General features: G+C 41.8%; 1 protein-coding gene across 4 annotated transcripts in view; it reads left to right on the top strand.

The window, feature by feature from the left end:
* Window positions 1-24,481, top strand: part of FNDC3B (fibronectin type III domain containing 3B) — a 356,845-nt gene that overhangs the window by 75,086 nt on the left and 257,278 nt on the right. For all 4 annotated transcript variants that reach the window (XM_027061431.2, XM_027061428.2, XM_027061432.2 and 1 more), the window contains exon 2: window positions 1,990-2,128. In XM_027061431.2, the coding sequence (XP_026917232.1) occupies window positions 2,014-2,128 (115 nt within the window). In that variant the 5' untranslated portion in view covers window positions 1,990-2,013. The remainder of the gene's footprint in view (window positions 1-1,989; window positions 2,129-24,481) is intronic.

Below are 24,481 nucleotides of genomic sequence, written 5' to 3'. Positions count from 1 at the left end.
TACCCAGCCTGCAGTTCGGAAGAAACGTGAAGTAAAACATTCCACTTAAGAAACAAGCCTGTGTAATATCAGCAGTCTGGAGAAAGTAGCTGGCCTTTCCTCATGCGCTAGTAGGATTAAGTATATTAGGAATACAATTGACATGGACATCAGTTCTCCATCGTTCGACCTACTCAAACGGTGATGTCATGACAGTGTCAATGGGATTACCTTAGTTAATTTTATTGAGCAAGAATCTGTTTCCTTCATCAGGATAAACTATTGGGCTTTGGGTTTTGTACCTTTATTTGCTTAGGAACTGAGTAATTGCCTCATAAAACAGCATGATGGTACTATTAACACTGAATTATAAGACCTGTTATTATAGAATGTGCTTCCTTAGTTGGGACAAGACTTCGTTGTTTGGTGCTTAAAATAATTAGTTTCTCCAAATGGGGTTATAATGAATAGTGTAAAATTTTACCTATTTAAAATAAAAAAGTTTACAATCTCTTGGGTGGCTTTTATGCATCATTTGATACTTCCAGAGAAGGATTTTCTTTGGGTGGGATTGTGGGAGAGGGAAGTATATTTAATGTTCAGAATGGAGGGGTTTAAGAATGAGAAAAATATTTGTTTTCTGTCCTGTGCATCTGGGACAGATTTGAGACAGCCATTAAAGGATTTGTCCCACAGTTTTGCCTGGTTTGGACATTGAGTATTAAAGTGTTCATTGATCAAATATCCTTGCATTTGATATTTGGGAGGACTTTATTATGAATGACAAAAAGTTTATGTGGCTTTATTTCTGAATGGACTTAAATGCATGTATTTGTTGTCTCTTCCTTGCACATGCTATTAAACTTTTTGTGCCATAAATTTTTAGGCATAAGTGAAGGATGTTTAAATACTTCTGAAAGAACAAATTATAATTCTGTATAGGAATTTGTTATTGTTTTTCCGACTATTGTATTGGAAAGCTAATTATTATTGGTACCAAGTACCATTTTGGAATGAGAGTGCACTTTGTACTGTTTTGAATACTTGTTTGAAAATCATTTATTCCGTGAAGCAAGGTAGTCTGCCTTTCAGCCCTACACTGCACAAGGTGCCTTGGGTTCTGGCTGGGATATGGGGAAGTTCAAGATCTCCACAGCGATAAAGATATAAATACACAGCAGGTTAAATTCAATTCAAGGAAATGACGAGAGAGAGATAATTAGAACATGATTAATTACCAAATTAATGGCAAGGTCAGAAATTGTAACAATTGCAGTATAACCTTTGTTAACTTGCTTGGATTAACGGCTTATGAACAGTATTTTGATCTTAATGAAAGGGAACACCTGTTTTTATAGGTCATCCTCTTTGGCCTTGTTTTCTGTAATTAAAGATAATGATACCACCAGTTTTTGTTTGACACTTGACCTTCTCACAGTTTTGTCTAGTTTTAGATCCAAAAAGATCCCTGGGGCAGGGTAGTTGCTATTATTCATATATTTTAAAAAATTATAACTAAAAGACGAAGTCTAGGTCCAGGAGGTTATGTTCACATAGCTGCTTGGAAACTCAAGTCTGTGGTCTCCTAGTTTAGGCTGTTTTCTTGCTTTTGCTTTACCCTTCTTGGGGACTGACACAATTATGCAGTGCTCTAGGGGCATCTGGGTGGCTCAGTCAGTTGAGCGTCCAACTTTGGCTCAGGTCATGATCTCACAGTTCATAGGTTCGAGCCCCACGTCGGGCTCTGGGCTGAGAGCTCAGAGCCTGGAGCCTACTTCAGATTCTGTGTCTCCCTCTCTCTCTGCCCCTTCCCTGTTGTGCTCTGTCTGTCTGTCTGTCTGTCTCTCTCTCTCTCAAAAACAAATACTAAAAAAAAATAATGCAGCACTCTGTGATTACAATGATTTGATTTTCAGCTGACTTCATCACAGTGCACTTAAATTGCTGACTTGTTAGAGATGACTTTTCGGGGTCCTGAGTCCTTTTTAAAAGATGGTGGTTCTTTTACAGGAAGCCAGTTGAGGGAAATTCTCCATGAATGTACGTCACAATGATGATGACCGACCAAATCCCTCTGGAACTGCCACCATTGCTGAACGGAGAGGTCGCCATGATGCCTCACTTGGTGAATGGAGATGCAGCCCAGCAGGTTGGTGCAGCAAGAGGGGAATTTAAGTACAGTTGTCTGAGTGCAAAACATTAGCTCATTGTTTTTGCTTGAGATTCAATATCTGTGATTTTGAACATTAATAGTTCCGGAGGTAGGCGGTGCTGTTGTAGAATTACTGTATGCTTTCAAAAAATATCCCATTGTGTTTTCTGAGAACAGCAAATCTGATCTCATTCAGTTAGTATTCCTGGTGAAGCGTCACAAAAATGTCTGATTTTGGAAATGAATCATTTTGAAAATATGTACAAGTCTTTGGAATAAAATGTCTGTTTATCCATGTCCTATATTATGCTTGACTGGTTTGCCTGGTCGGCCAGAGCAGGACACTCAGAGGGAGGGTCAGGTTTTGATCTCACACAGGGACACAGGGCGTGAGTGACCTGGGCAAGATGCACAGGCCCATGTGAACCCACTCTGGCTCCTGGGACCACCCTTCCATACATAGAGCCTGCTGCTCAGAAGATGATGGTACTTCTTTTCTGTAAAACTTCTTTGTCAGTATTATTGAGTGCTACTGAGTAGAAAAGATGTTTCTGAACTCGTTCATGTAACGCTTGGGAAGAGAGAGATTTAAGTGGTAAGTAAAACTGTAAGGAAATTATTAGGTGAGCTGTTCTGATAACACATTGTTTTTATTGACCACAAAAACCGGGTCTGCTTAGTCTTCTATTAGATAAATAGCGTTTGTCTTTGTGCCGTTCTTTAGAAGCGTGAAAGTTTCTGTCTTAGGAAAAGTAGAATTGGGAACAATTGCTTGAAGAGTATTTACCCAAACTCTGTCAATGATTCAAGTGAGTTTTAGACAGCCATTCAGGTGATGGGAGTACATGCCCATTTCCCCTCCCCGCAATCTTTCCCGGTACAGGAACACCCTTTCTCCATCATAGCCCATTCATGCGGCATCTCTGCCTCTATTGGATCTTACTTTGCTGCCTCATTTATTTATATTACTTTCTTCTTCTTTAGACCGTGACCCTCTCAAGAGCAAAGAATATCTAATGGTGCTCAGTAAACGTTGGTTGGTTGAGTGAATTTCACCCCTTCTCACCTCTGATACAGGCATCTCCCCTCCTGACTCTTCAGTCTCTCTCTCTCGGTGCTGGATCATTGCCACTAATCACACCGTGGTGTCTTTTACCTCAAACGCACAAACAGCCACCCCGTTCCCCCACCCAACAAAGCCAGAGCCTCTCCCTTGACTCCACAGCCCTTCCCAGTTACCACCTCCTGTCTCGGCTCCCTCGTGGCAGGTCTCCTCTAAGCACAGCCTCGGCCCCCTTAGCTCCATTGCTCCTCAACCCCAACGTCTTCACTTGGACCTGCTACCCTCCTCTCCCCAGCCTGTCAGCAAGGCCTGTTGGCTTCATCTCAGGACCACTTGCTGAAACCATAATTTGCCACGCCCACTTCATTTCCGCTCCTACCGCTGGACTCCAAGCCGACGTCTCTCACCAGGGAGGACAGTTCCTCTCACTGGTCTCTCTGCTTTTATTTTTGCCACAGAAGGTATTTGCCACACCGCCCTCGTTGGAGAGAGTTGCTAAAAAACACATGCATCACGTCAGTGCCCTGCTCAGAGCTGTCCTGTGACACCCGGAATAAAATCCAAGTGAAGGGCCATGGCCCGGCAGCCTTCTGGCTTTAGTCCTTACGCTCTTCATCGTTCTCCCCCTGATCTGCTCACAGGAAGATCTCCAGAGTGCCATGAATTGTTCAAGGTGCAGTGTCTGGTCTCCCTTCTCACTAATTAAAGGGTTTAAAAAAACCCCAACGTGCTCAAATGCGACTCAACTTGGAACGCATCTTGGGACTTAGCGTCGTCACCTAGTTCCTGTTTGCACGTGTGTACCTGGGAGACCCAAGGCCACCTACTCATGCTGTTACTACTGTGCACCATTTATGTGTTTTGATGGTTCCTTCCTCATTGCTGTGATTCAGTCTGCACAGAACACCCTCTTGTAGTTTATGAAATCTAGCACACAGAGTTTTCTAATTCTTTCTTTAGAAGTAAACTTTTTTGTACCTAGAAACGAGCAGAGCCTGAAAAGACTATGACGTCCTCAGGCCATGCGGCATTTCACTGCTCTGTGTGTCTACCTCAGCTCCAAGTAGAAGCTGCTTCATAATTTTGGTGTATCAAGTCACATTTTTATTTTATTTTGTTAAAAAAATTTTTTTAATGTTTATTTTTGAGAGACGCGCGCGCGCGCGCACACACACACACACACACACACACACACACACACAGAATTGAGTGGGGGAGGGGCAGAAGAGGGAGACCCAGAATCTGAAACAGGCTCCAGGCTCATTTGCGAGAGCTCTCTCCTCACGGAAAGCCCTACTAATGCTTTTGAAGGCTTTTACTGCGCTGTCCCTCTGAGGCAACACCTTTTCATCTCAACGTGGACCTTTTGGAGACACAGGGCTGACTTCAGTGATGGACGTTGCAGGCGCTGCCTGGCAGGCCCTTGGGGGTGACATTTTGAGGGAGGCAGCCCTTGAGCCTCCTCTCCAATTCTACCATTCTAAAATGCTGCCCACTGGCCACGGGGCTGTGCCTCTGCATTTCTGCCGGGAGCGTGTATGGCGAGGCTTACCTTGTGTGTGTGTGTGTTTACAGCATTCTTAATACTTTGCAGCTGTGCGGAGGACATTCTAAACATTTCCGTATATGCAAAAGAACCACCACAGTTATGAGAAAGCTCCTCAGTCCCCACAGGCCTCCTCCTCCTGAGTTTTGTACTGATGGTTTCTGGATTTAGTTAATACAGGTCCTTGGCAAGATACGCGGCCCTACTCTGGCTCTCGAAATAAGAGACACTGTTAATTTTCATGATCCAAAGCTTGAAACTTTGGTCATTTTATAGAGGTAGCAGGAAAAAGATGATTCTTTTCTTAAAATGAAAAGCCACCCTCATGATTGAAGATGTAAGAAAACTATATATTACCAACTAAAAAACGAACAGGAACAATGGTAAACACGGAGTGTGGACCGAAGCGACTTAACAGCTTTGCTTATGTAACAGCTTCATTGAGATATAATCCACATGCCATGTAATTTGCTTATTTAAAGTACACAATTCACTGGAATTTGCTACAGTCACAGAATTGCACAACCGTGACCACAATTTTAGAACCTTCTAATCATGATACAAAGAAACCCGGTTGCAGTCACTTCCCAGGCCTTTCTTCCCCATATTCCCAGGCGACCACTAATCTACCTTCTCTTTCTGTAGATAATTTGCCCATTCTGGACCTTTCATGTAAATGAACTCGTGCTATATGTAGCCCATTGTGGCTGGCTTCTTCCACCTAGCGTAACCTTTTCAAGGATCATCTGTGTAGCGGCATGTATCGATACGTTATGCCTTTTTTACTGGCATCACGTGGATATATTACATTTTGTTTATTCATCCATCAGTGGATGGACATTTGGGTCGTTTCCACTATTTGGCCATTATGAATAGTACTGCTGTGAACATTTGTGTGCAACTTTTTGTGTGGATGTATATTTTCATTTCTCTTGGATATCTACCTAGGATTGAAATGGGAGCAGCTTTATTTTGAACTGTTGTTTTCTAAATCAAGTATCTCTGTTTCTGTCACTATAATTTGTTCTACCTCTGAATAGATCAGCATAGCTAAATAAAGTTTGCTTCTTTTAATATGCCTGCCAGCATACTACTCTCGTGTTCTAAAAATCAGGTTTCCTGACCTGAGTTTTTGTGTATGACCATATCAATTATAGTGAATGCCCATCAATAATCAGAATATTGGTGCAAACATTTTCAGAACCTATGGTATATAACCTAACTACCTTTGTTAGAGACTATTAGCATATTTTAGAGGTAATGTAATAGCTAGTTTTAAGCACAAAAGAGTAAGCCTCAGCCCAATTTCCAACTTTTTCTATTGGTTTAATATTTTAATAATCTCTGAAGAATTACAGCAGTCATGACCAACTTCGGCTCAGGTCATGATCTCACAGTTTGTGAGTTTGAGCCCTGTGTCGGGCTCTGTGCTGACAGCTCAGAGCCTGGAGCCTGTTTTGGATTCTGTGTCTCCCTCTCTTTCTCTGTCCCTCCCCCACTCACACTCTTGTCTCTCTTGCTCTCAAAAATAAATAAACATTAAAAAAAAAAAAAGAATTACAGCACTCACCAGGGTTTAAATAAGGAAACCATTAGGTTGAGAACAGAAGTGTTAACATAGAGTTTGCTGATTTGCTAACTTAATCTGTGACACTTGTAACCTAGAGGAGGGTGGAATGCCTCTTTATATCCTCGTGTTGTTGGTGACTCTTCTCATATATGTGTTCATGAAGGGGTCAGTGGGGATGGGTTAGATGCCCCTCTGTCCTACTGTTCTTTGAGGGAAAGTAGCAAATGTTTGGTAACCATGTTATATTTCTTTTGTCTTTCTCCACCCCGCCCCGCTTTAAGCTTGCACAGTATTAATTGCTAATGAGTGTTCTTACTGCCTCTTCTTCAGGAAGTAGATCTCCTTAAATGTAAACAGAAAACTTGTTTCTTCTTCCAGTTCAGGATAACCTGTAAACAGGCTTGCCCTGGAAGACAGGTTAAAGTACCTCAGCCGTGTCCGTAGTTCTCTTGACTTTGCCTGTTCCTTTTGATCAGCATTCAGCATGTCATTTTATCAAGACTGAGTTCCCCGCCCCCACCTTTTGTTTCTTCTTTTTGAAAGCCTTTGTTTCCACTAGACAGAATACACAGCCAGAGATTTCCTGGAGCATTCTTTTGAGTACACATTTCCAGACAGCACGTTAAACATATTAAAACTTTCCACGTTCAGATGGTGCTCGTCATCGGTGTGTCTTTTACATCAAATGTGCTTTTCCTCCTAATCCAGTGACCCTTTCTGTTCTGGTTGATATCTTCTTAATAACTTTTCCTTGATGGCTTCCTTTCGTGCATTCAGTAGTTCAAATCCTCTCACCATGCAGGTTTACTCTTTAAATATCCTGATAGCCACCGTGTCAGGGAGACACAGAGAGTGTTTTACAATCAGTACAGTGGAGACAAATGGATAAACAGTTCTTGGGAAGTTTGCCCGGGAAACAGAAAGATACTCAAATGAGAATGGGACCGGTGGTGAAAATAGAGGCTGCAGCTATTATTGCTGAGCAACGTTACATAACAGCTCTTTGTATGACAGAATCCTATTTAGAGGCTGGGGCTCGGGTCAAAGATAGAGAGGTAGGTTGGTCAAGTGTTGGGTTTGGGAAACTCAGCGTGGGGCAGCTGGGTCTCAGGGCAGACTCTTCGGCATCCAGGTGTAGAAGTGCACAAGTTGTGCACAGATGTTGAAAGAAAATGGTTACCGCAAGCTGCCATCCAAGTTCTCTCTACCCCTCACACATAACAAGGCCGCAGGTGTCAAGGGACTGCGGTCATCTTTTCTTGGAGATTTGGGGTAGAAAGGAGGAGAGAGAGGGTAGGATTTACGACTGAATTTAAGGAGTGACTCAGTAATAGATTTGTTCGTTTTAAATTTTTTTTTTTTAACGTTTATTTATTTTTGAGACAGAGAGAGACAGAGCATGAATGGGGGAAGGTCAGAGAGAGAGGGAGACACAGAATCCGAAACAGGCTCCAGGCTCTGAGCTGTCAGCACAGAGCCCGATGCGGGGCTTGAACTCACAGACCGTGAGATCATGACCTGAGCTGAAGTCGGATGCTTAACCGACTGAGCCACCCAGGCGCCCCTAGATTTGTTCGTTTTAATAAGTATTTGTGCCATGTGTTCTGTCCCAGCATTGCCCTAGGTGCTGGCAGGTGCTGGCAATGCAAAGGTGAATGCGACTGTTCTGGCCCTGAAGGAAGGAGCGATCGAGTTGGGGAGCAAAACGTGGTTTACCAAAATAAAGAGGCTGTATTTCTACATGTGTGGAGCCACAGAAGAAGTGCTTGGATTGTAGAATACGTCCGTGCCCTGGGAGCGCAGGGGAGGGGTGGACCAGGAGTGGAATAGGCGGGCAGGAAGACCGACCTGGCTAGGAAGAGTGTCTGTGGGGAGGCTGAGCCTGAACAGACACCTCACTTGAAGTGAAGTCTGGGACTGTTACTCAGCTTTGCGTATCAGGTAATCGGGTTCTGTTTTATGAAGTGACGCTGCTCTGTAGGGATAGTATATTCAGGGGAGGGCTAATGTTAGTGGTGCTCCAAACTGCATCTGCACATTCTACCCTCTCTTTTCTGGCGCCTTTGCTCTTCAGTGTTCTTGTCAGTGCATCTTTTTGTCCTCCGATGCATCCAGTGTGGCTGTGCGTCCCATGATGTCCTTCAGAATTACTGACCCCATAGAGATGCAGAGTGGGGGCATCTCTCCCCCAGAGCTACCTTCCAGCAGCACAGGCAGCCACCCCTGCTTCTGAGGGCCTGCTTTCAGCTGTAAAAAAAAAGGCCTGAGTTTATCCAGGTCTGTGGTCTGGTTTGACAGTCCTCTCTGCCTTAGGTTTGCCAGTTTCGCTCACTACAAAGGCTTCTGAAAAGTCATAGCCTATGCATAATCTCTGTCTCATAAAGGAAAATGTTGATGCTATATTATCAGAGGCTGTTGTTATATGTGGCACCCACGATAATTACAGCATATGACATGTAATTATGACAGCTCTGAGCTGTCTGGGTTGAGAGACACTTCAGAATTTAATTAGCCAAAGGCAATAATAATGAGACAAAACGTAGGCCGTATCCTTCAAATGGGAGAAATTGAGCTGCCTTCAAAAAGGAGAGGATTAAGGGAGAACACTGGAGTGGCAAAGTTGCATTGCAAAACAACGGCAATTTTAAACTCTACGGTGGTTTTAACATTATGACTGTTTTCAGTTTACTGCAATGTTTGACCGTCTGGCTGCACTGTAAACTCCAGGAGAGCCAGGGACCGTGTCTCTTTTTCACACCACGCCTGGCGTCTGAGGTAGCACTCGGTAAAGCCTTCAGAATGGGTGAAGGATGAGTGAAATGAGCAAATTTAATTCGTCTTAACCAGGGCTTGAAAACAGGCTACTTGTTGCATCTGTCATACAGGCCTCCTCCACCCCCCCTTCTTTGTAATTGATACAATTACTGAAAAAATCATTACGTTGCCGGTACTTAAAAATTGGAAGATTTACATAAAACTCTGGATCTTTCTATGTATCTGGAAATCCCAGAAGATCTGATGACACTGGGCTGGTCTTCCCACTTGGCAACAATGACTGGCACAAAATGGCAACTGCCCGCGTTAGATGGGGACCGTCTTTCTCAGGCCCCACTCTGTCCACTTCACTCGGTTTCCCCGCTCGCCCGGGTGCTATGGCCACCCGAGTTGGAACCTGGAAACTGTCAACCTTTTTACCTTTGAAATTGCATCCTGTGTTCACACAGTTCATGTTTTAAACAGAGTAAAAATGTTTGACTTTTCAGGCACACTCATTTTTGTATCCTACTTACGAAGTGATTTTCAGCCTCTTAGTTTTCTACTTACGACTTGTGAAATGAACTGCTGTGGGCTTTGGTTCACCTGGCTTTGTGGGAGGGTTTCAATTATATGTCTTACAAGTTAGGACCCACGTATTGTTTTCTTTGGCCTCTGCTTTTCGGTGAGCAGAACTTGGGCCCCCAATCAGTGCCACATCGAGAGTTCCCCAAAGCATCGGAAGGGCAGAAGGAACAACCCGGCGCCTTGGTTTTTACTGTTTACAGACCAGTTAGGGACATTAAACACAGATGCAAGCTATCATCGTTCCAAGGGCAGAGATGCAGATACTTGTGTTTATAATCTTGCTTTTCAGTCTCCAAGAATTGAGGCTTCCTTAAATACTTATTGAAATAGAATCTTTTCAAAGCAGACTTTTCCTGGTTATTACCTAGATGAGGCATTTCATAGCATTTCTGTATTAACTTTCTCCTTGGATAAGATTAAATATGATAGTTTTCCGACCTCTAATGTCTATTTTCTTTTGCAAATGTGTATGTGTCATGTTAAATGCGACGTGACAGCCATTGCTGTATCACACAGTGCAGTAAAAATAATATATATACACACACAGAGGAAGCAAAGATCCGTCTACATGTGTTAAGACATATGTTTGCATATAGCCATTTTCGTGTTGGCAGACTTTTCTCTTTTTTGTTCAAATGATTGATTTTAAAAGTAAGATTATATAGAAATGATATATACAAGACAATAGTGAGCAAGCTGCATAAAATTAGTAACATGAATCTTTATGTTCCAAATGCTTATGTAAAAATTAAACAGCCTACCTAGAAGCCAGTTGCTCAAGTGACAACAGTATTGTAACTAGGTTACAATTCTGGGTTTAGCTACCTTCAGACTACATTTATTTCCCCATTTAAATTGGGGTTGGCCAGAATTAGGTGCCTCTTAGTAATTTTCCAGCCAGCTCTAGGTTTCGAATAAACTGAAGCTGAACTGTAGTGGGCCTCCAGAAAAAACAGAATTCGTGTGCCATTTTCGTGTTCATTCCTACATCGCTATTGCTTCTCTGCCCTGGGCCTTTTTCCTTAATACGCGACCATCAGATCAGATCATTGCTGGAAGGGAATGTGTTTTATGGGCAGCAGGTGTGTTTGGCGTGATCATTAATTGGAATAATTTGACCCTGCCTCTCCTGGATCCACTCTTTATTGCCCATTTCTTGCTCCTTGCGGTAGAGTAGGTGTGCGTTTGGAAAAAATGGACAGCCTCCATTTAGAAAATTCCTTTGCTAAGGGTTTCTGCTTGGCAAATAATTGGGCAGTTAAATGGAGACAGCACAGAGCTGGAGCGGACTGTCTAGCTTTGGGGGCAGGTTGACGAGAAAGTATATATGTCAGTAAAGCTGTCATCAGGGTTCCATTGGTATTATTTTCAAGACGTGGAAATTAAATCATGTGAGCCAAACTTTAGATTTGGAGAGTAACGGACTTGCGCTTGTTACCTAGTTATGTTATATGACTTAATTTTTAAGAGGTATCGTTAAAATGTTCTTGTGTTTTCTGAGTAGTTAGAAAAATTCAGCACCGACTGAAGTGTGTTACTACTTCAGACAGAAATTTCTTTGGTCTTTGTGGGAATGTTGAGTTCTAGCTTATGGGAGAAACTGTGACACACTGAAGCATGTGCTTTGCTCAGCGATGTTGTTCGGTAGCTGAACCAGCCAGAGTCGTGTACCTCATACATCTGTCCTGATTTCACCGTTTTAATTTTTGTTTTGCATTGTCAGAATGGGCCTGTTTGAGACCCATCTTTCTTCTCCTTACCTTGCAAAAAGTCCATATGAAGAGTATCTTTTTGCAATGACTGTTTTGTTGATGATTTATTTGGTGACTTTAGTCATGACTGAAAATAAAAGTAATATAAAATGTGAGTATACTAGGAATTACGAAGGAATGGCAGCCATAGGTTTCTTTTGGGGGTTGTGATGGGACATCAGACCTTAGGCTTATGTATACCCTGTCTGTGAATAATACCTATTTTAAAGACCCAGGGAATCCACTTAGGGTGGAGTTGGGTGATAGAGGACATTATCCCTTAATAGGTGGGGGTTCGCATCCAATTTACTTCTCAGGAGTCTCCATCTTCTCTTACATATTTATTTAGATTTTTAGAGAGAGTGAGCTCATGAGCTAGGGAGGGGCAGAGGGAGAGGGAAAAGAGAGAGAATCTTAAGCAGCTTCCATGCTCAGTGTGGAGTCTGATTAGGGACTCCATTTACAACCCTGGGATCCTGACCTGAGCCGAAACCAAGAGCTGGACGCTCAACGGACTGAGCCACCCAGGCGCTCCCATGTTCTCATTTTTAAAGTCGTTTCCTCAGGGTCAGGCACTGAAGAGTTTTCCCATTTTTTTATTGACGGCCTTTGCGCATCACTGCTTCTTCCAGCTGCCTTGGGACTTCGAAGAGCCTCTCTTCGGGAGACCAGAAGGTAGGCACTACATACACCAGCTTTACCTGCTCCGCCTTTGGACCGGAGCTTTGTTACAGAGGCTCCTTCTGTAATGATTACTCCAACACTAAGGGGCAAGTATGGGATAAAACATTCTGTAAGTTGGCCTTTTCCAGATATTTCAGTGCCTGAACAATGTAAAAGATTCATTAAAGGTCAGATATTTGACACTGAAAGAATTCTGAGTATCTGAGTTTTTGGCATTTACTTCAATCTTAAATGTTACTTTGTAAGCTTACTGATCACCAGAAGGCTTTTGGTCTCCACTATGGTTGAGTGGATCTTTCTTAGTGGGCAGTATGTTGAATTGTTGGAAACAATGGCTTTTGATATTTTGATTTCCTTGTTCCCTTTGTGGTGGAGGAAGGGGGGGGGGGTGAATGATAACTGCCTGAGGGCTTCTTAGGTGCCCGTGGGAGTTGGTGCTAGGGGCTTACATACCTTGTTTCATCCAGTAATCATACACCCTGCTAAGGTGCTGATCATTTTTCCAGACAGAACAGGTGGCAAAAAAGGTTAAGTACCTGCAGCTGGATTTGAACCCATTTAGAACCTACCTTTCGAAAAGGGTGTAGAGTTGCTTGGGTTAGGGATGTCTCATTGTCTTGTTCAGGTAAACAGTTGGGAGAGACCTGGGACCAGTTTTACCTGATAGTCCATGATAAAGTTCATTGGGAAGAGTATTCCTGTTATCTTATAGATGATGTTCACACGAGCTCTGGAAGGTGGTAGTGATTCTGGGCCTGGAGCTTCTGAAGCTTGCAGGCCACGTGGTAGTGGTGGTGTCTGAGGCCTGGAGGAGGAGTTGGGAGTGAAGTCATCTTAGGCCCAGGTCACCAGAGCCCCTCCCTTTCTTTCCTTAGGGGGATAGTTCTTTCCCTGAGATTTGCAGCAGAGGCGTGGTTCCCTCTGGGGTCACAGCTGTGGAGAGAGACAGTGGTGACCAAAGAAGGGAAGCAGGGGTTCCTTGTCCCAAGGAGCAAGGAGATGACCTTTTTGTCTGCCCTCTTTTCCTCCCAAACCCGGCCTTTCGTTTTCATTCAAAAATTACATCACCCCAGAGGCACAGTTTTTTGTGTCTGAAGAACTCTAACAACTTCTTGTAAGACTCGAATCTATTACATTGTTTGTTTTTCATTCTGAATTTATGATTGTTTCTCTTAACTGAGGTCGAAACTGCAAGCACCAAACACCCCAAGTTTATTCTCCCAGGAGAAAGAAAAGGGCCACTTTGCCCCGTGAGCGTTCCTTAGATCTCTCACCTCTGCTTACTCTTATTCTCAGGGGGAATACAGAATTAAGTGTCATGCCGTATTTGTACCATGAGCCATGAAACGGCACCCATTTGCTTGCCAGTTCCTCGTTTTCTTTGTTTCAGATTGATGAAGGGCTGCTTGGACTTAGTCTCTCCTCAAGATGTTAATTATATGTTTCAAAATCATGTGTTCTGTTAAAAATCACTTACGCATAGCCTTGGAAAGAGAACTGGAGGCAGGGAGTTGCTTCAGGGGTGCAGAATATTGTTTTGGAGGCCTTGGGAAATAAATCTTAAGAGTTAGTTCATTTACCACCAAGACATATTTAGTCAGTGTATATAAACAAAAGAAGTCACAGTGTGCCTGGACATTATTTGTCCCAGATGGAGCTTAAACTTGGCTCATTATACTGCACTGATGTCATGGTGCATAAACTGGCCCCGAATTAGAGCCGCGCATTGAATCTGCTGTGTACTTCTATGTGCTGAGGGCGGGTGAGGAGGAGGGGAGGGGCCGGCTGGAAAATCTTTGTCACATTTTTCCTCCGTTGTCTGCAGAGACTAGTGTCAGTCCTGAATTTGGACTTGGTGCAGAATGAGGGAAGAATTGGAATAATCTGTTCATTTGTACAGATCGGTATGTGTATGCACTCGGGGATATCATTATTCCAAGACTAAGAGTACAAATGCTCTGAGCTTTCCAACAGTTGCTTACAAAGCTCTGATATTAAGATCTAGAAAGGAAAATCTTAAAGCATTTTTGAAGAGTGTTTTTCAGTCTGTTTGTCTTGAAACCTTAAATCTGGACAGTTTCTTTAAACTTTTTAATGGTTTTAAGTATCCAGCTGTATAATTCTGTTTCCCTGGAATGTATGGTGGCTAACCTCTCAAGCTACTTGCTTAAGTGTTTAAAAAGGCAAATGCCTGATGCTCCTTGGAGAATGTGGCCAAGTTTAATTCTTCCTGTGTGTTTTGAGAAGGCAGCTTGTGGGTCAGAAAAGGGTCTTCTGGAGTTCTGAGCAGTTAATAGGAAATTTCCACATACTGTGGTGTTACTTTATTACTTTTTATTGCTGACTTTCATTATGATAATCTTAATTAGATGCATTTCCAAGTAATTCAAACCATTTTGTAGACGTAAAGGGCTTAGATTTCAGAACTTCTGTGAATGGATTCCAAAGTCCCTGTTATTGCCTGAATCCACGGAAACTGAACAGACACCGGAATGCGAATGAGTTGGGAGGTGAATTTTTAAGGAAAGCCAGAATGTTTCTCAAACAAAATCTGGTCAGAGGTGAGAATTGGCTGGTTTTAGATTTTTTTTTTTTTGAGAAGATTAAATGCAGATTCAGTTAAAAAATTATATATTAATATATATTATTTATATATTAATATATATTTATATTACTTATATATCTATATATTATAATATATATTAATATATAACATATTAATATATATATTAATGTAAATATATAACGTATATGTTTTCTTCAGAGGCCACATTTTTTTCTTAGAGGTTTGTTACTGGTAGAAATTTGAAGACGAGGAATTAATAGTTATTTATTGAGTACATATTATGTGTAAGCCTTGTACCAGGGCTGCATTAGGGTTGCTCTTTTCCTTAAGTGCACATAATATGAGGTATTATCTCTCGTGTGTGTGTGTGTGTGTGTGTGTGTGTGTGTGTGTGTATGAGTGAGGAAATACAGGGCTAGAAAGGTTAAGTGCCTTGTGTAGCAGAGTGGGACTCAAGTGCCATCTATCTGGTTTGCTCTTCTCACTGTGCAGCTTGGTTATCTTGGCTGATTTTTTAAAATGAACTGAAATTAAAATAAGATGAGCAGAGAGTGACTTAACTACTCAGTATTTACATGCCAGCATGTTATTTAGAAGACAGCTGTGGCCTGAGTTCCATTTCATTTTACCTCACCATACAGTATGGCAGGAAAAGACACTTAAACGTGTAGAAGAAGTATGTGCCATTGTATATTTATTTTTTTTAATCTAAAATTTCTTAAGATTGGTTTATCTAATTTAAAGATGGCATTGTAGGTGTGATATGGTTTTATCTAAAATTCTGAGTCCTTAACTTATTCTTCAAAACTTTTTGTGGATGTACGGTACGCTGAAAGGCAAACTTTAACTTCGAGATTTAAAAAGCGAATGGACTAGTGTGAAATGGAATTCTTTAGGAATCAGCAAGTAGATGTTTTGGGGAGATGATTCACTTTGGGCCCTTGAATCCTAATTCTGTTTCCCAATATCCTACCAGTCCTACTTGTCGTCCTTTTCTTTTCTTTCTTTTTTTTTGTTTTTAAATTTTTGAATGTTTATTTATTTTTGACAGAGAGAGAGAGACAGAGCGTGAGTTGGGGAGGGGCAGAGAGAGAGGGAGACACAGAATCCAAAGCAGGTTCCAGGCTCTGAGCTGTCAGCACAGAGCCCAACATGGGGCTCGAACTCAGACCACGAGATCATGACCTGAGCCGAAGTCAGACGCTCAACCGACTGAGCCACCCAGGCGCCCCTGTCGTCCTTTTCTTGTGGTGCGAAAACCCACCAAAAATATGGCAGGTGGATGCCTTATCTGCTGTGACTGCCTGGTGAGGTGACTGGAAATAAAGGAAAGGAATACCAGGTGGCTGTTGAACACTCTTGGGCTTAGCTTTTTAGAGCAAAAGCCAAGAACCCAAAGCGAAGAAATAAAGGACAGAAAAAGTTGAGGAGGGAGGAGACACAAGACGGGCGGACGGTGGATGCCCAGCAGCGAGAGCAGGGTAGACACGGAAGTGGCAGCATCACAGAGGACAGAACTAGAGTGATGGGAAGTAGGAAAAACTAAAGTAGTTCTGGATTGCAGAACCATAGACCTTACTACACCTCCATGATCTTAAAAAATTCAGTGTTGGTAAAGAGATGGGGCTGAATGTGTCTGCGGCAGAGCCCGTGACCTGGCCAGCCGTATTTAAACGCTAAACCAGCAATTGGTTTTGAAAACTTCAACTTTGAACAGCCTAATCCCTGAATGATGTCCCAGGTGGATGTTTCATTAACCTCTTTACTGGTCTCCATGTGCCCAGCATCTCCCATATCAGTTTGAGGTCCCCACACGTGTTGGGGTTGTCTAGTAATGCTGCTTTCCCATTGGGGGGTTCTGCTCACAGGGTAAAATCCAGACTTGTAAGTGGGAAGAACAAAGACTTTCCGTAGGTGGTCCTGCTCTGCAGTCTCGCCTTTACCCCTCTGTTCCCTGCATGTGTCATTATGGCCACTTGGGAATTCTAAACACATCCTGCCATCCAGGCCTCCGTGCATTTGCTTGTGTGAGTGGTCTTTTGAGTATCCACTTGCAGTCTCTCGCTCCCGCTTTAATATCACTCCCAACTTAACTTTCCCCGATTTCTCAATGCTTCCTTCAGTTTCCATAGCTCTTTGTAGCAAATAGTCTGATTTTATTACAGTTCATTGTATTTTCTACCCTTGCACCACACACAAAGAGGATGTCCTCTTTCTCGTCTTGGCATCATCAGTACTTTACAACATGCCTGGCACATGGTAACTACTCAGCAAGTAAATGCTTTCCAAAAATCAAGGCTTCAATAATAGCATTGAGCATCGATGTTAACTAAGTGTCATTGATGGAAAGTCAAGGGCTGAATAAGTGATAACATGCTGTGTAGTGGTGGGGAGGTGAAGCCCTCTCTGTTCCGTAAAATCCTTCCAAATCCCTAGAATAGGACTTCTTTGAATTCATTTCTGATTTTATGTTAGTGGGCATAAGATACTAGGCAATAGGAGTGCCAATTTTAGACAATTGAAAACACATAAGTAGTATAGAAAAGTTAGCTCTGTCATTAGAATATTTAATGACAAAATATTGGGCACTGATTTCCTGTCAGTTAGAAGGATGAGGATTCCCCTTGGGCACATTATTTCTTGATTATATCTTAGTGGGGGAAGAACAGTGTTCAATGAATGACATGGCCAACATTGAAATAGGTTTAAAAATATTAGAATCTTGGGAATATAGGCAGTTAAATCTGTTTCTTCACTGAACTGGCCTTGAGATTTTTTTTTCTTTTTAATGTTTATTTATATTAGAGAGAGAGAGAGAGACCGTGCAAGTGCCGGGGGGGGGGGGGGGGGGGAGGTGGGCAGAGAGAGAGGGAGACACAGAATCCGAAGCAGGCTCCAGGCTCTGAGCTGTCAGCACAGAGCCCCACATGGTGATCAAACTCACGAACTGTGAGATCATGACCTGAGCTGAAGTCGGAAGCTCAACCAACTGAGCCACCCAGAGGCCGCTGGCCTTGAGATTCTGATAGTAGAGTTGTTTGTTTAGGTTCAATGTGTAGCTTACCAGACTTGCATGACATGAATTATTACCACATCAGTGTGGGTCACGTTGCTCTTTCTCCGCCGATCAAAACTAGACATGAGGTGGCTGGATCTAAATGGTGGGGGACACTTTCGATTCAGTGTGCAAAAAGCACATGGTAGGGCTGGTTAGTGAAAAGTGGTCTGAACTGCCCATTCGCCATCAGTGTGGTCGGAACCCAGCCTGTGGACGTGGGGTGAGTGGATGGAATTGAGGGGGAGAAAGGGGTTGTATCTCACCTGATGGACATTTTTGAAAAGGATTAACCCCAAAGTAGTGATGACAAGAATCACATTTTGTTCTCAGTGAACATAATTTTCAACAAAGGAAGAAGCGTTCTATTTTTTGGCCCTGAAAAACTGGGTGAAAAATTTGTTTATTAAAGTGAAAGAAAATTATTTAAAGTAAACATCATGGTGCTTCAAATACTCAAGAATATATGGTGGCTGTTACTTTTAGCTAGGGAAAAACTATACTTAAGTGTACATAGAATTTTGGTCTTTTATATTCTTGAGTTTTATCTTGAAAGTCCTGTAGTTGAAACCTTAGATTCTGGCATTTGTGGCCCTCTTAAAAGAGGCTTTTAACCTAGTTTTGGCCATCTATATTACATTTTGCATTTTTTCCATTTAAGTTAAGGCTATATTTTTATTCTTCGCAAACAGCAGCTCTTTTTGTAATAGAATCTCTATTCAAGGCAGTATACAATTAAAGAGAGGAGAAATGTATGACTTCTTACAAGCTGCCATTGTATTCTCTTTATAGCCCTTACCACTATCTATAAAGGTTTTATTTTTGCTTAAACACTACCCACCCCCACCTCTCCTCATCCCATGTAAGTTCTGTTTGTCAGCCTGAGGTGGGCAGAACTTTGTATTGTCTAAGGCTCTATTCCCAATGCCTAGAGGAATGCCCAACCCATTCTGGCCACTCATTGCTACTTGCTAAATTAATAGAGATACAGTAGTAATTTTTCTGAGGACACTTGTTTTGTGAAATGGACTTACTGAACTCTTTTGAATGTATGTTTTCAGCAGGCACTGGCATGATTTCAGTGCATAAAAGTGTCCTCCTTGGTTTGATTTCTCTTCCCTTGGTTACCTGTTAATCCATTCCTGCCTTTTTTTTTTTTTTCTTTTTTCTTTTTGGTTAATCACAGATGACTTTGGGAAACATAGAAGCTGTGGTACAATCTTTCTAGGAGTCCTCTTTTATTTTTCTTATGCCTCCTCTTGGCCCATGAGAGTGGCACCTAGTGATTGTGATAGTCCGTCATTAGCTCATTGGTTCATCTTAGGATTCTAGGGGAATTCAAGGACTTGACAAGGGCTTTATGAGAATAAATCTTGCTCAGTATAAAAACAACTGTTTGTTGTTAGGTAAGGGTTTCCAACTGCCATTTTGGGCAGTTTCTGACTGCTATATTGGCTCTGGCTCAGGGAGTGGGCTTAGATTTCCTAGAACAGAACTTGTCCTCAGAACATGCCTCGGAGACACGCCTTTGACCCAGTTAAGTGAGTTCTCTCCTTATAGCTATTTATTAAAGTGTAAAGCATCTTCATGAAGAATTGACTTTGTGAAGCCCATGGCTATCAGAGCAGGGAATGCGTGTGTTAGAAGAGAAGAGCGTGCATTTTGGTCAGATGGGGCTGGATTCCAGTGCTAACTCTGTCATTTTGTAGTTTTGTGACTTTAGACAAGTTTCTTACCTTTCTTCAGCCTCAGTTTCCCCATCTGTATAATTTGGTTAGTAATACCTACCTGGCGGACCACAGGGCTTTAATAATAACTGTTTATGTAATTATCAAAAAAAAGCTGTTAAAAAGACTTGATAAAGTAGCCTGCATCATGCTGAGTTAATTTTAGAGCTATGTAGTGGTCTGATGAGGAGGCCAACTTTTGAACCTGCCATTCTTTGAAGAAATCAAACTATTAAAAATTTTGGAACATTGGAGAATCCTTGCTCCTTGCTTTAAACGGAACAAGTCCAGGGGTGCCTGGCTGGTTCAGTCCATAGAGCTTGCGACTCTTGACCGCGAGGTTGTAAGTTCAAGCCCCACGTTGGGTATAAAATCTTTAAAAAAGAAAAAATTAACTGAACAAGTCCTAAAGCTCAGGAAGAAAACAAAACAAAACAAGACTATTTGTCATATCAGTGTTACAGACCAAGCCCCAGCTTCACATCCCATGCAAGTCCCTGTGCCTTGACCCAGTGTGTAAGTACTTTTGGAGGCTTCCTGGTCTTACATGTTTTTTTTCCTGCCAGCTTTGGATTCAGGTTTCAGGTAGGACAGCTGAGCAGATGAGGCAGTCAGTACCCTCCTATTATCTTCTAGTACATTTCTATTTTACCTGTCACATTTTAATCTTAGGACATTTTCTTTGTGTATATTATTCCCACAAAGATAATTATTGGTTATTTGCAGCTCATCTTTTCCCTTTTCCTGATTCGGAGCCAAGAGAGGGGACGCAGAAAATAAATGATGCCTACTTTTCAGTTTGTTTGAGGCCAGCTCTGGTCTCTAGCCCAGACACCAGGGTCTCAAAGGTGGATTGATGGATGGTTTGGGCCTTCCAGGGTCTGGGTGGAGCTTTGCCAGGATTTCTCTAGAGTTTGGGAATCTGGAGGGAGGGAGGGAGGAAGAGAGAGAGAGAGAGAGAGAGAGAGAGAGAGAGAGATAATTCAGAAAAAAAAGTGCTGCTATTCCTCTCATGTAGTCAGAAGTCATTTTTCCAAAGTTATTTGATATTCTTGGGTAGAATCCTTCCTTACATGGAACTCTCCTGCAGCTTTTAGGTTATATCATTTTTTTTTCTGCCTAAAAATATCTGTTGAATAATCATAAATGCTGGCTCCAAGTGTGGAGTGTTCATTTATACATAAAACTGCTAATAGTAAGTAAGACCAGCCTCATAGAGATGGCAAGTGGAGAAAGCATCAGAAATGAAATGGGATCCCCTCTCCTAGCACAGTTTATATCTTGATTGTCTGGGTACTGGATTTAACTTGTAAGGAAGCTGCGAATGTAATGTCGCATCTTGGGTCAGTCAGTACCATTCTCCAGCAGAGGCTTTTGTCATGGACACATCACATGGCAGTGACCGGTAAGGGGGCTGGCCATTTTTTATTTGAGGCGTACATTGGGAATTTGCCTCCAGGAATAGTCTTAGATACTATTGATCTGGTTAACCAGCCACCCACAGTTTAAATTGCAGAAGTAGCTTTCCTTTTCCTCATCTACTGGGTAAGAAGCCTAGTTAGATTTATACCTTTTAAGGAAAGATCTGTTAACACCTGTTTCAGTAGTCTTGTTAGGCAAAGCTTTGTCATGATGCTCTGTAGCCTTTTAGCGAATAATATTAATTCTACCTCTTGTTTTATTGTTGGAAGATTTTAGAAGAATGGTCACTTATTTTTCATTGATTTTTGACAAACTAGCCTCTGGTTATCTTGGGCTGCTTGGTTCCTGTAGCCCTGATTTGAGACTCATCTGATGAAGCAAGCATAGCCTGAAGTATGCTCTTGTGATTTGATTAACATGGTTCTATTTTAATATCTCTGGGGACAAAGAATATATCAGTGGTTAAAATCTCTCTCTCTCTCTCTCTCTCTCTCTCTCTCTCTCTCTCTCTCTCTGTCTTTTCCTCCTCTGACAAGACACAGAATGCAGCACGAGTTGTTTTAATGCTGACTTTGGAAAAGCAGGAAATTCTTAGTGGACAAAAAATGATGAGGTTTGGGCAGTGATAGGATGTTTTACGTTATGCATTTCTGAGAACTTGTAATAGTTATGTCTGTCTGCTTTGTGGCTAGAGAGAGAAAGGGAGGGAGGGAGGGAGGGAGGGGAGAGAGAGAGAGAGAGAGAGAGAGAGAGAGAGAGAGAGAGAGAGAGAGAGGCAGGCTGCTATGATAGGAAAGGTTAAGTGCCAGGGAGCCTGCCAGGATGTGACTCACGCTCCTCAAGGCTGGGTGATGCAAGACAAGGCTGCTGCTGTCTCATTCATGTCTGTTGTCAGAGACAGGTCCCCGGGCACTGGTGTGTGTCAAAACTTTTTTTTTTAATCTCTCCTTTATTGACAGTGAAAACAGCAAAGTGGTCAGTTGGCCTCAGGATCATAAAATGCCTCCTTTTATAATAACTCCATGCCAAGATGAATACGGTTTGCTCCAATAATGACTTTTGCTCTAAGAAAAATTGATATTGGGACACAGGTGATTTGCCTGGTTTCTGAGGTAACTTGGTAGATTATAATCTGGTTGCCATAGCAACCCAGCAGCAGGGAAAATTACAGGGGCTAAACATTTGAAGAGTGGTATTTAGTAGGATGCTTAAAAGCTCTTTACCTATCATCTTTCTCCCTGAAGAAGCGGAGTGGGGGTCAGGAATTGGCCTCCGTAAGCAGAGAAGGGATGGCATAAATGGCTTTTGGAGGCTGGGTGCCTCAGGGCCATTCTTTGAATTGTGGCCTGGTGTCAGTGACCGCCAAGGAACCGTTACACTCTTCATGCAATGTGATAAGCAGGTAATGGGACAGAATCTGGAACATACCCCAATTCAGAAATCCCTTTTCTTGCCCGGGACTTTCCATAATACTGGTGAAGTGTACTTTGAGAACCGGCATTCGGGACATGTTGTCTGACAGTTTTGAGAGTGGTGGAAGAGAGTACGTGAATCGGGGATTGTCAGAGAATATCTGGGGCAGAGTCTTGGTGTCCTTTGATTTTTTTTTTTCCTCCAACTTACTAATTCTACAGGCACGTAGTATACGTCTTATCCCGAGAGGTTCCACATAAGCAAATGGTTTCTGCTGTATTACAGTGATGTTGGAATTGGTCTAAGGACTTTTAAAAAGACCTAGGGAACTTTCTTTGTTGGAGTGTCTTTTTGTATTCCATTGTAGTCGAGTTATGTCCTATGTTTATGTGAAAATAAAGTTAAATCAAAACTATTTTCATGTTAAGAATGACTTTAAAAGCTCAGTTTCAAGAAAGCAATTGGAATGTTTTAATCTCTCTATGGAGATCTGAAGGGATTTCCTTTTGAGTTCTTAAAATGGCACAGTGTGTTTACATTGGTGAGAATTTGAATACTTAAGACTGAAAGATTATTGACACAGTTACCGTACAGGAAAAATAAATTGCCTTGAAACCACCGTTACAATTCAAGATAATGAGAAGCACCAGGGATGAAACTTGGACTGCTTTTCCCTGAACGATCTTGTTTTCTCCAGCTAATGTATTTCCTGATTTAAATAATTACAATATCCCAGCAGTGTCTTCTGTGGGGAATTATTAGAAGAAGGAAAATACATGGATATTAAAGGTTTAGTTTTTAAAGATCAAACAGCTTTGATCTCAAACATTTTTACCAAACAAATTATGGTACATACAGTAAATAATGTTATCTTTTTAGGGTGAACATTATGAAAGCTTAATTTCTAAGTTAAAATAATTGTTTGCGATCGTTTTTCCTTTATGTTTTCAGACTTTCATTCCTTAAATAGAAATGGTTATCAAGCACATACTCTATGCCAGGTACAGTTTTGAATACTTCTTTTATGCCAGGCCTTGTATTTCTAGAGCCAATGTTAAAGAAAGAAGGACAGACCCTAAAATAATGGCTTAATTAATTGCAGTTGTAAATTCTAGGAAGGAGAAGTGTAGGGGTGTGTGTGTGTGTGTGTGTGTGTGTGTGTGTGTGTGTGCGTGCGCGCGCGCGCGACATATGGTGGGAGATCCAACCTGTCCTGAGAGGCAAATGCCACTTTTCTTTGGTTTGGTTTGGGTTTTTTTAGATTTTATTTTTAAGTAATCTCTACGCCCAACGTGGAGCTCAAACCTACAACCCCAAGATCGAGAGTAACAACCCTCTACCCACTGAGCCAGCCAGGTGCTCCAGCAGACAATACTTCTTAAGCTGACAAGAATGAATAGGCATTAGGTGGTCAGGCAAGGAGTAAGGTGGGTGGTAGGCAGTGAAGGACGACAGGAAGATTATTACAGGCAGAGGGAACGGTATGCTCGATGGTTTCAATGCAGGGAGGGACAAGGCTTGCCCCGAGAGCTAGAAGATGAATATGACCCTGACATCCTTTCAGTTTCCAGAAACGTACAGTAATTATTTTAATAGTGTTAACCTTGCACATGATGATTTTCAAGTAAGCTTGGATTACATCTTTTAATTTGTATTTAGATACAAATTAGTGATTTTTTTTTTCTTTTGTTACCTAAAGGAACGAGATTAGAGCTAAAACTGTAAGGCTGTTGAAAGAACATACTTTGCCATTGCTGTGCTTGGTCTAGTCTTGGAAGTTGTCTGCTAATATTAAATATTTATGTTCACTGACATTTAGATAATAGACTTAAAGATTTGAGAGTTTGAGGCCGATTTGTGATATTATTCATTTATTTTATAGTGTGTATCATTATTTCTAGATCTTCCAAACATTTTTCTTATAAATTGCTTTCTTTGTTTACACAGTAGAATCCTATAACCTAGGTCAGTAATGGACACTTGGGAACAATAGTATACGGTATACAATAGTGTTTAGGCCAGAACTATATTTCTCTGTGCCATTTTCCTTTATAAGTATAGTTTCTGGTCTTTTTTCTTCTTTATCTGTTGTTTCTAAATTAGTGAAAGAAAAGAAGGAATTGTGTGAAAGAAAAAAAATTGAGTTTTTAGGGTACATAACATCATAAACAACACGGGAGAATTCACTTAGCTAAATTCAAATGCACGTAC

This window comes from Acinonyx jubatus, chromosome C2, assembly GCF_027475565.1.
Source record: "Acinonyx jubatus isolate Ajub_Pintada_27869175 chromosome C2, VMU_Ajub_asm_v1.0, whole genome shotgun sequence".
NCBI classification, from domain to species: Eukaryota; Metazoa; Chordata; class Mammalia; order Carnivora; family Felidae; genus Acinonyx; species Acinonyx jubatus.
This window is presented reverse-complemented; position numbering and strand designations above follow the sequence as displayed.